We start from the raw sequence: 15,950 nt of genomic DNA on the forward strand, positions 1-15,950 counted from the left end.
CTCTTTGACCCGGGTTGAGCAAAACAAAGTGTTTGATGGCCGTTCGTGAGCCGACACAATAACAAACAGCCACGCCTGCGTGAATGTTTTACTTCTGCAAGGAACGTTTCTGTTTATTCTGTTTAGCCATATTTTGTGTTGCTTGAGCCAGATTGCAGCAGGGATGAAGAAACATTTGCTCTAATCAACATTTGGGCCGACTGTTCAGTCCAGAAAGTCCAGAGCTTGGATGGAAGCGTCAGTAAAAAGCTGCTTCCGGGGCATTGATACATGGATTGTTTACTTGCATCTGTCATGCCCAGGTCAACCCTGCTTTATTAAAAGCAGTGTGAAATTGTGTACCTGATCCGCATGACACCGGGTCCTGCCTGGGTAGGTTCTGACCCTGGTAGATCAGGCCAGTGTGAAAGGGGCTTAAGTAGTTCAGTATGTGTAGCATTTAGGCCAAAAAGTCCCATGTTTCAGTCTTGCTGAGGGATAACCATGCTGTGGCTGGCTAGTGGATCTGTAACTCAGCCTGTATCTGTTACTGCTGCTGCAAAACATTGCGAGAATCTGTGTCTTAAGCCTTTTGTTCGGTTTTGTTTTAATGTGGAGACTTGTTTAGGTCTTGTTATTACGAAGGGTTATAAGGATTCCCTTCTAATAGCCAGTTACCATAGCGTAATAGAATGTACAGCCCCGTCCCTTCTTATCCATCAAATATGTTATTATAAAGGGCAGTAAATATGTCTTCTATAATTCCTGGAAACCTGCTAGATGAATGTGCAAATTCTTTTACAGGCTTCACCAACCCCGTTAATTACATAGTCATTTGAAAATGACAAGAGCATGTCCAGCGACTTACTGTCTGTCCAGAATGATTCATTTACAGATTATTCAGGATATCAGTTTCTTATGATGTTGAAACTGAGCATTCATTCATGAGAAAGGAAAATGAGGAAAACTATGTTGAAAGTGTTGTAATTTACATTTGCAGCGAAGTCTTTACCAGTGTGTTGCTGTTGTGCTGCAGTTTCTTTGTTGCTCTGTTTCCAGACTAATGCATTGACTTTGTAATGCCACTGCAACACTGAAGACTACAGGTTAGTCACTTAGCAAATATATAACTGTAACCCTCAGGTGGGTTAATGCCAAGAGGAAACCGATCCCTCTCAACTCCCGCTGTGTGTGTTTTTTTTATTTTTAGACAGTGCTACTCAGCACACTATATAGTGACACTGAAAGCAAGTTTACCGCATAGAGGGAAAGAGAAAGGCAATTAAAAATACCAAACAAGCTGTGTTCAAACTCCATAAATTTTAGATCACCCTGTGTTTTCAGCAGCAAGGGACAAGAATTACAAAAACACAAATGAAACAGTTCCTGGTTAGCTCCTGGTTAGCAAAAGAGTATTTACACACCAGCAGCCAAGCTATGATGCCAGGTCACCTGGGGCTTCAGGTATAAATACATGGCTATAATTAAGTGACAACTACTAGAAGCGTTGCTCATTCGAGGACATAACAGTTTTCTGAATCTCTGAAAAGTATCTTATACTAATGAGGGAGATGGTTGTCTCAAAATACACCTTAAGGTGCCCAAGGTCTAGCTATTTTATGTTTTTGTCTTTCTTTTTTAAGGTTCAGGAGTTGAAAAAAAAGTACTGGGTCAGTAAAGTGTATTTAAAGCTAAATGAACAGTTTTAATTGCTGGCTCTGCTGTTTTAATTTGGGTTTTAACATGCTTTAATTACCACACATTGTACTTTAACAGGCAGGCTTGTGTGGTACATGAGGCTGGCTCTTTTGCATTGTGGTTTAGACGCTCGCTTTCAGTTTGCCGGTTCGTGCCTAGCCTCGTCCCGTTACATTTATCTAAATAGAATACTACTTGAAAATACATGCAAATGAGAAAGTGAATTTAACTCATAAGGCTGACCTGAATTCAGAGAATTACTTTACTAAAGTCAAGCTCTGCATTAGTTTAGCAACAGAGAGTATTTTAGAACAGTGTCATTTGCCCGGTCTTAACATCCATTTTTAATCAAATCTGAAAACAAAAATGAATTTGTTTGATTTAAAATATATATATATAAATATATATATATATATATATATATATATATATATATATATATATATATATATATATATATATATATATACCAATTCTCAGACTGTAATACATATTTAACTGTTCTGTTTTGCATAGTTCTAGTTCTTTTTGAAATATAAAGTCGAACAAATATTCTGAAACATGCTTGGAGCATTAACTGTAACATAAGACAAGTAAAAGCTTTCTTATTTGAGTTATTTTTTCACTGTCCTTTTATTGTTCTTCCAAGAAGGGCAATTATTATCAATTCTGGCAAATTACCTGGAAGCTAAAACAGATGAAGCCTTTTTAAAAAACACTTATTTTCTGTTTCTCATTCCCCTCCTCCTGCTCTCCAGTTCCTAACCGGCTTTGCCTGCTGTTGCTGTGGCAACAGACCTAATCAAAAGGCTTTTAATACCAATTGAGATAAGGCTGGTAAATTCCTTTTGGAGCCCTGGAAAAGGATGTGCCTTCCTCTGATGGACCACTTGTTCATCAGAAAGATTTGTATTTGTTTTCTGCATTGGCAAGTCAAAAGATGCACATAATACAGGTTCGGGCAGCCAAGACAGCTTTATTTCTATGCAACACTAATTATTTCTATATTTTATTATTTTCTTTGGCATCCTTGTATTAAGTCGATTTCATGTTTTATTTTGTTTTATTATTTTTTGTTGTTTCAAATTTGATCTGTTATTAAACTAGGCTTAGGCTTATGCTTGTGTGATTTCCATTACATAAAGAATCTCATTCCTACATTGTTTATTTTGGTTGGGTAATTAGGTTGTTTTTTTAAGAGAACGTTGACAGAAAACTCATTTGGACAGAATGACTGCAAACAAAGTGATTTCAAAAGAAAAAGTTAAGGGCTGGTTAAGGGCGTCTGCTAAGAAATAAATAAATAATAATAATAATAATAATAAGAATAATAATAATGACTTTGAAAAAGTACCAAATAACAAAACAAACAAAATATATATATATATAGCTTTTATGGAGTGTTTGCATACAGTTTTTGTTACTAGGTACTTTTAAATAGGATAGAAGCAACATAATTAAAAACATAAGCTGCTACAAAGTACTAACTTCAAAATTACTTGGAGGTTATTTAATGAACCTACACAATGTTGGGTTAAGCATTTTACAGCAGTGGGGAATATCTCTAGTTTCCCTCAAGCCTATCCTGGGATCACCCCTAAAAATACATTGTTGATGCATTTCTAGGTGGATTCGTTTGTATTATAAAATGTGCAAAAAAAACAATGCAGACATGACTTCTCCCATGGGGTATAGGTTAATCAGATCTACACTCAGTGTAGAGACCTTTTAACCAACAAATGGCATCTGCAATTATATTATTATTTATTTCTTAACCAACGCCCTTATCCAGGGTGACTTACAATTATTACAAGATATTTCATTATTTTTACATACAATTACCCATTTATACAGTTGGGTTTTTAGTAGAGCAATCTAGGTAAAGTACGTTGCTCAAGGGTACGGCAACAGTGTACCCCACCTGGGATTGAACCCACGACCCTCTGGTCAAGAGTCCAGAGCCCTAACCACTACTCCACACTGCTGCCCCTTTTTCTTTTTTTTGCAAGCTCTGTGAAAGTACCCAGATTATGATTAAATGTTCTTTATCAAAAAGTGACCGCCTTTTCATTGCAGCATTGACACTGTAAATACCATGAAAGAACAAGAGGGTGTCAAAAATGATCAGGAAATACATTTTCACGAATAGCACCAAAGGAAAGGGTTAGCAGGTCAAACTGTTCCATATTTGCAGTGCTGTGTTTGGAGTACAGTAATTAGAGTTAACATTCAGGCAAGCTTCACATAATCAGCTTTCTTTTAGCCCTAATCCTCAGAGAGAGACCCAGTTTCTATATCAGCAAACTATTTCTGGCATCCTCAGCATGTTCTCATTGTTAAATAATAACCACAACTGGTAAAAGGTCAACATTTTCTATAAATTGTCACATCTCCAACAGAAATGGTGGTTTATGAATGTACCATAATCTGCTGACTGGATAATGTCTTGTCTTTTTTTTTTTTATCTTAGTGTTTCTTACACTAAAAAAGCCCCTATCCATTCAGTTGATCCAGATAGTCATAGAAGCCTGTGCAGAGTTGTGACTTGCCCTTGTAAATCCAGCCATGAATCAGGCCAGAATTCTGCAGTAGTTGTGCAATGATTGTTTATGACTGTTTTAAAGTTTAATTGCTCTAATTTTATGTTTGCAAGATTGCAGCAAGAAGTCTTATCAGTATGCCTAATATATATTTTATATACAATGTAAATATGAATTTATGCTCAAATGTTCCTAGTGTTTCTTTGTGGTTGTAGTTGAGCAGTGGTTGTTTTATGACAGTTTAAAGTTTATGTTTGCTCTTTGTGTTTCTAATTTGTGTGCCAGCTGCCCCTCACTCCCCAGTACAATTCAATAGTTGCACAGGAACAACCTTACTTCATTGCTTTGTCACTACGTGCACTCTGAGGTTGATAAATCTGTTTCCTACCAATAAACAGAGATGAAAAATCTAAGCTAATTGGTGGAGTTCAGGTTTTATTCAGCCCCCCGGGGCTACTGATGTGATCAATGCAGATCCGGGAAAAAAAAAATATTTGCAATGTTTTTTTTCATCTTTCTTTTTTTAAGCTATTAACACATTTATGACTGTTGGTGTAAAGGGTTTTTGCAGTGTAACACCACTAAATTATTATACAAATCGATCTTGGCAAAGTAACAGAAAAAAAAAAATGAAAAAAGAAGGCAGTTGTTTTCACATTGTGTACCTCATTGCATCGCTGCTTGCAGACGGCTGTCTTGGCAAGTTGCTGTTTCATTGGTCCACAAACAAGTACAGTACTGTGAATTAAACAGTTATGGTGCAGTTCTACAGTTCACATTGCAGAAAATGGTGTAAATAATGAAAAGGAAGGAAGGTGCTGGCGAAAAATGAAGATACATATATACAGTGCCTTGCGAAAGTATTCGGCCCCCTTGAACTTTGCGACCTTTTGCCACATTTCAGGCTTCAAACATAAAGATATGAAACTGTAATTTTTTGTGAAGAATCAACAACAAGTGGGACACAATCATGAAGTGGAACGAAATTTATTGGATATTTCAAACTTTTTTAACAAATAAAAAACTGAAAAATTGGGCGTGCAAAATTATTCAGCCCCCTTAAGTTAATACTTTGTAGCGCCACCTTTTGCTGCGATTACAGCTGTAAGTCGCTTGGGGTATGTCTCTATCAGTTTTGCACATCGAGAGACTGAAATTTTTGCCCATTCCTCCTTGCAAAACAGCTCGAGCTCAGTGAGGTTGGATGGAGAGCATTTGTGAACAGCAGTTTTCAGTTCTTTCCACAGATTCTCGATTGGATTCAGGTCTGGACTTTGACTTGGCCATTCTAACACCTGGATATGTTTATTTGTGAACCATTCCATTGTAGATTTTGCTTTATGTTTTGGATCATTGTCTGTTGGAAGACAAATCTCCGTCCCAGTCTCAGGTCTTTTGCAGACTCCATCAGGTTTTCTTCCAGAATGGTCCTGTATTTGGCTCCATCCATCTTCCCATCAATTTTAACCATCTTCCCTGTCCCTGCTGAAGAAAAGCAGGCCCAAACCATGATGCTGCCACCACCATGTTTGACAGTGGGGATGGTGTGTTCAGGGTGATGAGCTGTGTTGCTTTTACGCCAAACATAACGTTTTGCATTGTTGCCAAAAAGTTCGATTTTGGTTTCATCTGACCAGAGCACCTTCTTCCACATGTTTGGTGTGTCTCCCAGGTGGCTTGTGGCAAACTGTAAACGACACTTTTTATGGATATCTTTAAGAAATGGCTTTCTTCTTGCCACTCTTCCATAAAGGCCAGATTTGTGCAGTATACGACTGATTGTTGTCCTATGGACAGAGTCTCCCACCTCAGCTGTAGATCTCTGCAGTTCATCCAGACTGATCATGGGCCTCTTGGCTGCATCTCTGATCAGTCTTCTCCTTGTATGAGCTGAAAGTTTAGAGAGACGGCCAGGTCTTGGTAGATTTGCAGTGGTCTGATACTCCTTCCATTTCAATATTATCGCTTGCACAGTGCTCCTTGGGATGTTTAAAGCTTGGGAAATCTTTTTGTATCCAAATCCGGCTTTAAACTTCTCCACAACAGTATCTCGGACCTGCCTGGTGTGTTCCTTGTTCTTCATGATGCTCTCTGCGCTTTAAACGGACCTCTGAGACTATCACAGTGCAGGTGCATTTATACGGAGACTTGATTACACACAGGTGGATTCTATTTATCATCATTAGTCATTTAGGTCAACATTGGATCATTCAGAGATCCTCACTGAACTTCTGGAGAGAGTTTGCTGCACTGAAAGTAAAGGGGCTGAATAATTTTGCACGCCCAATTTTTCAGTTTTTTATTTGTTAAAAAAGTTTGAAATATCCAATAAATTTCGTTCCACTTCATGATTGTGTCCCACTTGTTGTTGATTCTTCACAAAAAATTACAGTTTCATATCTCTATGTTTGAAGCCTGAAATGTGGCAAAAGGTCGCAAAGTTCAAGGGGGCCGAATACTTTCGCAAGGCACTGTATATATTTATTTTTTGTTTCACTTGTGGAAGTGAGCGGGGTGGGCGGGGTTGATCACGGTCATTGTTGACAAACCCTGTAAACCTCCGCTCTCCTGGAATAATCCATAAATTAGGCATGTATAGCTCACCTTCAAGGATAATTCGTGCCAAAATTAAAAATAAATAAATAAATACATAATGAAATAAATAAATAACAATTAAATACATTACATTTATTTATTTATTTCGTTTTTTCATTTTGGCACAATCTTTTCACGCTAGTATTTCTCATTGAGCGTCAATCATACTGGAAGGACGGGACACTGCCGCTGGTGAGTTCGATTATCTACTGGTCTGCTGGTTAGAACGGTAACTAACCTAACGTTCTCTTTCAATCTCGAAATGTCAACCATTACGAGTTGGGAAATGTATACCCAAGCTGTCGCAGTGAGCCAAAGCAGCCACAAGCCTTGCCCTGGTACGAGCCTAACTGGAAAGCTGCTGCGCAAGAGGTCAAGCTGCATCAAGGACTCTGGACCCCACAGAAGGCGCTGCTGAAGTAGCCACGTTCAGTCAGTAAAACCTTATAAACGTGTGCGGTGTGGTCCATGCCGCAGCATTACATATGTCAGGTAGGGATGCCCCATGAAACACTGCCCAAGACGTCATAGTCCCTCTAGTGGAGTGAGCTGTAACATTACTTGGAGAGGGTAGTACCGATGGATATATGAAGTACTATGCATGGGAGTGCTATGCACCGGGTAATGCACGGGGCACGGAGTATGGATGGATGAACGGGGTACTGTGCACGGGAGTGCTATGTACCACCGAAAAAGGCCCCAAATGCTATGCACGAAGTGCTATGCACTGGGTTAATGTGCTATAAGCTGCCCAGCTGGAGCTACAAGGCGTGGCACACTAAAACAACTGTAGCCGGTTTGAAGACAGAAACATTATTTATTTATTTATTTATTTATTTATTTATTGGAAAAACCCCAAGACGTTGGAAAGCCATGTTCTCTGCAGAAAACATGTAGACATAATAAATACTCGTCACAGTAAGTATAGCTTTTTCTTTGTGAGCTGATGTTGATGGAGACAAACATGGTGATCCAGCGAATTATAAAATATACCCCATGTTTAAACAAGCATCTTTTGAAAAACAAGAAGTTGCCAGACATTTGATTTCCATAGAAGACTTAGTGAAAAATCAAGAGGTCATTTTAAACTTTATTATTATTATTATTATTATTATTATTATTATTATTATTATTATTATTATTATTATTATTATTTATTTCTTAGCAGACGCCCTTATCCAGGGCGACTTACAGTCGTAAACAAAAATACATTTCAAGAATCACAGTACAAGTATTAATACAGTTAAGAGCAAGATAACAGAACAGAACGTTAAGATTTGTTTTAAGCTGTATACAGACTTTTTATATTAAACTTACATGACAGAAGCAATTAGTGTTTGTTTTTATTAGCACTATATTTCCTTACATTTTTATCCATGGTAACATAAAATGAAGGAGAAAATGTCAACTTTGTGCTTAAAATAAACATTTGCAATATTAAATGCTTAGTATTGCAAATAGGCCCTAACGAGTGGGTGATTAGCTCAGGTTCAAGAGCTCTTGCCTTGTGTGTGCCGCACTGAAAGTATTTTGTGTGGCTTCTTTTGTAGGTTCAATGTTTAAGATTATTATTATTATTATTATTATTATTATTATTATTATTATTATTATTAAACGGGGAAAGGAAGGTGCCGCAAAAATAGAAATTAATAAGAACAATTGAAAGTGTACATAGTTGTTTTTTTTACCTTTAACAATTAAAAGGGATGGACTTTCAGTTACATTTGAGATCCAAAGGAACCAGAACATTAAAAGAAAAGACATGCTGTACAACATTTATTTAAGAAAACTATATATATACTAGAAATAGAGTCTGTGAAACGTGATGCAAGTATTCCGTCAAAGTTGAGGTAAAATATATATATTTACCTCAACTTTATTTGACTGAATATTTGCATCAAGTTTCACAGACTCTATTTTACCATCCTGACAAAAAAAAACAGGTGCTGTTTTGTTCACTCTCAAGTATTGGCTCTGGGTTTGTGAAACCAGCAGTTAAAGTTCACTTATTATTTGGGATGCATTCTAATTTCAGTTGTAATCTGAATCTTAACTTCATTCAATTTGGGTTCCTGAGCAAAATTTGCCAGTTTTCAGCTTTTTTTTTTACTTCTCCTCACTTTCATCTCTTTATAAAGTAATCTTTGTAAATGTGATGGTCTGACGAGGAGAAAGGTGAGCAGATTACAGATTGATCGTTAGCACTGGCATGGGTTTAGTAGTCTGACGCAGCACATTTTCTATTATCTTTTCACATTTCTATTTGCTGGGCGGCAGAATGTAGAAGACTGCACGTCTTGTGGTGTTGTTAAAGCTCATTACTTGGATGTGATGGTTTTACTGCACTTTTTGTATTGGCTTGAAGCATCATAAATATAGATTAGCCTGTCATGTGATCTGGTTAATGCATTACAGGTTCACAGCAATTTTACCAGTGCCACCACCTGTCACCAGTGCCATATCCAATTGCCCGGAGGTTGTTTCATTTGAGGTTGCATTTGTTTATTTTAGTATGCAAGGTTTTTTTTATTGAAATGTCTGTTTATGGAAAGCATCTGTTTTTACAGTCCCGGAGGGGACATTGAGCTCATACAATTAAGCAATTTCTTATGGCTATATAGCATCACAGTACATGTTAAGTTTCTGAGTGGGTCAATTTTACTGTAAAAAGAAACCACTGTTAGAGCCTGCTAACTGTAGTTAATATATCTGAGTTCACTGTGGAAGAAACTGGCTTATCAAGGGGAGGGATGTCTTCGCTAATCCTGGTACTTTCACCATTATATATAGGCTGTAATTAAAAGTTAGCTATTAAACTGGTACATGAATTACACCGTGTAACAATTTTTTTTTTTTTTTTTTTGTTCCTGGGTAGTAAGTGTTATTTCCTAATTGCTTATGCCTCAAAAGTATAGAAAATGGCTATTATTCCCCACAAACTTTGCTTTTGTGACCAGGACAGTGATATTTTGAAATTTACCTATTTTCCAGAACATTCCAGATAGATTCAGTGCTGAGTAAACTTGGAGTAACTTCTAGAACTTTCCAGTAATATAAATAGTAGTATAAATACAGGGGCCTTAAGCCCACCAGTTCAGTTTAGTTCCAGCTGCCTAAGTGGATACATATCGGCATTTTTCTGAGATGGCATCAAGAGGCTGCAAGCATTCGGCAGACGCATTTTGAGACTTCAAAATGGTGGCATTCCTGATGGGTCTCCAAGGCGGTTTTACCAAGTTTCCCTGCTATCTTTGCCTTTGGGACAGCAGGGACACCAAGGCGCACTACCACAGGCGGGACTGGCCACAGAGTTCTCTGTGGGGAGGAACAATGTCAAGTGGGAGCCACTGGTGGACCCCCGGAAGGTGCTGATGCCACCACTGCACATCAAATTGGGCCTTATGAAACAATTTGTCAGTGCTCTAGATAAGGAGTCGGCAGCCTTCAAGTACCTTCAAGACTTCTTCCCTAAGCTGTCTGAGGCAAAGGTCAAAGCCGGTGTCTTCGTCGGACCACAGATAAAGACGATCCTGGAGTGCAATGAATTCCCCAAGAAGCTCACTATTAAGAGAAAGCGGCTTGGAACAGCTTTGTTGCAGTGGTTCGGGGCTTCCTGGGCAATCACAAGGCCGAAAACTATGTGGAGCTGGTTGAGACTCTGGTGAAGAACTACGGCACAATGTGCTGTAGGATGTCCCTCAAAGTCCATATCCTTGATGCTCATCTTGATAAATTCAAGGAGAATATGGGAGCGTACTCGGAGGAGCAAGGCGAGCGCTTCCACCAGGATATACTGGACTTTGAACGCCGCTACCAAGGACAGTATAACGAGAACATGATGGGAGACTACATTTGGGGGCTGATTCGTGAAAGTGATTTTCAGTATAATCATAAATCTCGAAAAACTACTCACTTCTAAATCTTTTGTAGTCATTTTTGTATTACTTTAGTATAAATACATGTTAATTTGGATTCATATGTTGTTTTTTTCTGACTTTATGTGGAAATAGGTAAATTTCAAAATATCACTGTCCTGGTCACAAAAGCAAAGTTTGTGGGGAATAATAGCCATTTTCTATACTTTTGAGAGATAAGCAATTAGGAAATAACACTTACTACCCAGGAACAAAAATTGTGTTACATAGTGTTATTTACGTGCATAACAGAATTTAAAAGAAATGTGGTCATTTAATGGCTTGGCTAACTCAAGCATACTAGTATGACAACTCTATCTTGTAAATTGCTTTTTTAGATATCTTTTATAGAGAATGTAATAATATTATGGCAAAAATAACGCATTACATAATTTTCAACCAATCAGGTGTGCACTTTATGTGCTGTTATGTTAACTGGTCAGCTAAATAAAAGCAATTTTACCAGTGCCACCACCTGTCACCAGTGCCATATCCAATTGCCCGGAGGTTGTTTCATTTGAGGTTGCATTTGTTTATTTTAGTATGCAAGGTTTTTTTTATTGAAATGTCTGTTTATGGAAAGCATCTGTTTTTACAGTCCCGGAGGGGACATTGAGCTCATACAATTAAGCAATTTCTTATGGCTATAGAGCATCACAGTACATGTTAAGTTTCTGAGTGGGTCAATTTTACTGTAAAAAGAAACCACTGTTAGAGCCTGCTAACTGTAGTTAATATATCTGAGTTCACTGTGGAAGAAACTGGCTTGTCAAGCGGAGGGATGTCTTCGCTAATCCTGGTACTTTCACCATTATATATAGGCTGTAATTTTAAAGTTAGCTATTAAACTGGTACATGAATTATTTACGTGCATAACAGAATTTAAAAGAAATGTGGTCATTTAATGGCTTGGCTAACTCAAGCATACTAGTATGACAACTCTATCTTGTAAATTGCTTTTTTAGATATCTTTTATATATGGGTGGTCGATTTTTCTATTAAATGAATGCAGACAGACATGTCCTGCTGCACCTACTGTAGCTCTGAGAATTCTAATGGGTCTTAATTCTATTAATCATTTTCTTAATAGCAACATGAAACGGGTAACACTTACAGTAGTGTGGATAACGTATTTGACTATGCCAGTGATCCACTATTAACACCTCAATAACAGTATCAATGTAGAAATGTACGGTATTTTTGGGATTGTAATAACTATAAGAATCCCATTTACATTGCAATATCTATAAAAATGTGGAGACATTACTAGTTTATATCAATTGGGAGGCTAGTGTAACTGTAGAATTGCTCAAACTTCACTTTCGTTTGTTCAGAACATCTTTCACATATCTGTAAGGTCCTCTAAATAAGTCAAAGATTATGCGTACAACATCACATGCCTTATTGTTTAACTCCCCACTTTATTTCTAGATCTGTCTTTTTGTTTCTTTATCAAACTGACATTGAGTATTGCCTCCTGGAGCACATTACGTAAGCTAAAACTTAGAATAATCTTTCACTCCGTTATCTGGTACATTGCATTTTTGTACAGAAGGGCAATGACTTTTTCCTTTGGGCGCCTATTTTATATTCAGGTGGCAGAAAAGTAAACATATACAGTATATATACAGTATGTTTACTTTTCTGCCACCTGAATATAAAATAGGCGCCCAAAGGAAAAAGTCATTGCCCTTCTGTACAAAAATGCAATGTACCAGATAACGGAGTGAAAGATTATTCAGATTCCCTTGTAGTGATGCTACCCTTTTTTGTTAAATCAACAAAACTCTATTATCGATTTACACTTTTAAATAATGGCCACACGTGTCTATATAGTTCAGTGCATTAGCTGTCATTCATGGGGAATCTGTGTGGCCGTTTGTTCAAGTTATTCTGAAAGTTGAGTTATACCATGATATTTAAAATATAACATAAAATATCCCACTCCCAAACACCAGGACACTGCTGAACATTATATTTATATTACCAGGTGTGGCAGGGCAAAAGCCCTGCCATGTTGAAAGTTTGTTTGCGTGGGGAATATTGGGTTGGCAGGGAGGGGGTTACATTTCTCCCTGACAAAACATGTGGGAATGTGGCTGGAGCTGAAAATGGAATAAATGATTAATTAGGCTGCAGCCAGAGGTGCATGAAGAGGGTGATCACAGGTGTTAGTTTAGAATTAATGTTGGTGATAGAGGTGGAGGTCCGTGTTGTGTGTTACCGTGCTGTGTTGTTACGTTCTGCGTTCGTGAGTTTTTGTAGACCCTTTTGTTTTGGCCCTTGTGCCGTTTGTTTTGTTAATGTGTTTTGTACCGTGTTATTACTGCTAACTTGCAGCTTTGTGTGTCTACGTCCCACTCCCTGACAATGTCAGTCCCGGCCGTGATGCTACCCTGTCACACCAGCAAACAACTTTTTTTTTTCTTCTGACAAGTAGTAGCTAATTGTAGGAAAACTGGTTGAAATTGTAATTTGCAATAAGTTGCTTTGAAGTTGCCTGAAAGTTTCCCAGTGTTCCATAGTTCTAAATGTTGTGCAGTCATGTCATGTTACAGCAGGCAAGCAGAGCTGTGTACAGTTCAGACACTTCAAATATAAAGTGCTTCATGAAATATGAGATACAGCAGACCTTGACATTTCGACAGAAATAGAACTTCATGTTTTATTATAATGTTTTTAAAGGCCTTTTACCAGCTTTCAGGAACTGCTGAAACCTTTTCAATGGAAAGATTTAAAAAGTGAGAATGTAATAATATTATGGCAAAAATAACGCATTACATAATTTTCAACCAATCAGGTGTGCAGTTTATGTGCTGTTATGTTAACTGGTCAGCTAAATAAAAGCAATTTTACCAGTGCCACCACCTGTCACCAGTGCCATATCCAATTGCCCGGAGGTTGTTTCATTTGAGGTTGCATTTGTTTATTTTAGTATGCAAGGTTTTTTTTATTGAAATGTCTGTTTATGGAAAGCATCTGTTTTTACAGTCCCGGAGGGGACATTGAGCTCATACAATTAAGCAAATTCTTATGGCTATAGAGCATCACAGTACATGTTAAGTTTCTGAGTGGGTCAATTTTACTGTAAAAAGAAACCACTGTTAGAGCCTGCTAACTGTAGTTAATATATCTGAGTTCACTGTGGAAGAAACTGGCTTGTCAAGCGGAGGGATGCTTGGCTAACTCAAGCATACTAGTATGACAACTCTATCTTGTAAATTGCTTTTTTAGATATCTTTTATATATGGGTGGTCGATTTTTCTATTACATGAATGCAGACAGACATGTCCTGCTGCACCTACTGTAGCTCTGAGAATTCTAATTCTCTCCAGCACTTTCACTGCATGTCGGCTCTGAATTGAATATTAACTGCCCTCTGCATCCTGGTTGCAGCTAGCCGCAGACAAACCACGGCAGACAGTCTCCCCCATCAATGCAAACCAACCGTTTCTGCAGCCTGTTTGCAGAAACGTAAAGCTTTATTATAATACTGTATTATAACAATACAGTAACATATGTTTGCAAAGTGGTATTTGCAAGCCATTATCAACAACTTATATTTATTTATTGATCTATTTTGTATTTCAGGGAAAATCTTATCCCTTCAAGGGACCTTTTCCTCCCATGTGGAATCCATTTGTTGTAATGGATTTCAACAACCTCTGGAGAAAGATGGATGAAATGGGAAAGGAGGTACAGTATGTTGTCTTAACGCTATCAGGCTAAAGCAGTTTATATAATTCTATTTAAAATCGTGGTGCTTGTGATGAAACAACAGGGAAAGATAGAGGGGCTGGCTTTCCCACAAACCTCTACCAGTACTCCTCAATCCTGCCATTCAGTCCCAGGGTTCTCTCCCCTCTCCTCATCTCCCACTATTTAGCATTTCCTACATTTTTAATCAGGATTTCACGGTCCATGAAGCACAACCGAGAGAAATACCTCGAAACTGTGTTTAAGAGTGGTAAATCCGTTCAATCCCTGAGCATTTTTTTGGATTCGAAATTTAGTGCATCAATACATGACAAGCTGAAGAATACAAAGGCATTGCATGCTCTGTGTGCTTGCTTTTCATGCTCATTAAGATGGGACCTGGAGGTACATCTGTAAAAATGTCAAATGGAATCATTTAAACAACTTCCTACTGACATAATCTGCAGCGCTTTGTAAGATTACAACTATGTAGAGTTGTGAAATGAATTGCAAGCAGTTAACTCGAATGTTTAAGGCTGGTTTAGTTTGGTGGCCTGTCTATCGATTTCCCCTTATTTTCAAAAAAAAAAAAAAAAAAAAAAAGCCCCCAGTCATTTCTGCCCAATTTGAAATTCCCAATTCAAAACTCTCCTTGCCTTAGCAGGTCACCTACTGTCGGAAGCCTGTGATCATGGTTTGCATGACAAGTATGGGTCGCTGAAGCACAAAGTTGTCGACTATTACCCTCAGAAAGGCCAGTCCCGGATTGTATGACTCATCCTGCAATGATATGGTAGTGTCTTCACTGGATGACCCACAAGAAATCCTCAATATTAAATGGGCCTTTTAATATGAAGCCGACTACGCCAAACATAGGGAGGCATTTCCGTAATGTGAAATGATCAGTGACGTCATCCGAAAATATTCTAACAAAGACCTTGCTCCTTTGTAGATCCCAAGAGAAGCGCCGTGGAAAGCACCACATGCAGAAGAGTGGGATAAAATGACCATGAAGGAACTCTTCAACAAACTCTGCTGGACAAGGTACAGTATGAGCCCTTGAGTTTGATACTGCAGCAAAATTAGCCTGGCCTTTCTCTCCATCTTAAGCCCAGGGTTGCTGCTGAGTGGATAACAGCACATGTACGCTGTCAGGAACTCTTAAAGGACCAGAAGGTTCAGAAGCTGTAGCTGCTGGTTCATTTCCACATTGGCAGATTCATTACGGTAGGCTCGCCATCTTGTAGGTCAAAAAGGAGGCGGAGAAACTGCTACCTGTTAAGACTAAGGATAACGACTGTATTCAGAACTACTGTATGAAATAGACAGCTTACCCATCTATGTATATTCGTAGTAGTATATATGAAGTAGTAGATCATTACCTTATTATAACTACTAAACACACATATATATATTTAATCTTTTTTGAAAGAGACACGGTAAATAAATGTTTTTTTTAATGGTTTAATTCACAATTTACACAACGTTTAAAGAAACTTAAATCGGATAGCAAACAGTACCTACTCAA

At 37.9% G+C, this 15,950-nt stretch overlaps 1 protein-coding gene across 1 annotated transcript in view; it reads left to right on the plus strand.

The window, feature by feature from the left end:
- mao (monoamine oxidase) overlaps positions 1 to 15,950 on the plus strand; it is a 59,104-nt gene that overhangs the window by 24,300 nt on the left and 18,854 nt on the right. Inside the window, exons 4-5 of the mRNA XM_034011809.3 lie at positions 14,318 to 14,422; positions 15,375 to 15,466. Coding sequence (XP_033867700.2) covers positions 14,318 to 14,422; positions 15,375 to 15,466 — 197 coding nt within the window. The remainder of the gene's footprint in view (positions 1 to 14,317; positions 14,423 to 15,374; positions 15,467 to 15,950) is intronic.

This window comes from Acipenser ruthenus, chromosome 8 (genome assembly GCF_902713425.1).
Source record: "Acipenser ruthenus chromosome 8, fAciRut3.2 maternal haplotype, whole genome shotgun sequence".
In the NCBI taxonomy this organism is placed as follows: domain Eukaryota; kingdom Metazoa; phylum Chordata; class Actinopteri; order Acipenseriformes; family Acipenseridae; genus Acipenser; species Acipenser ruthenus.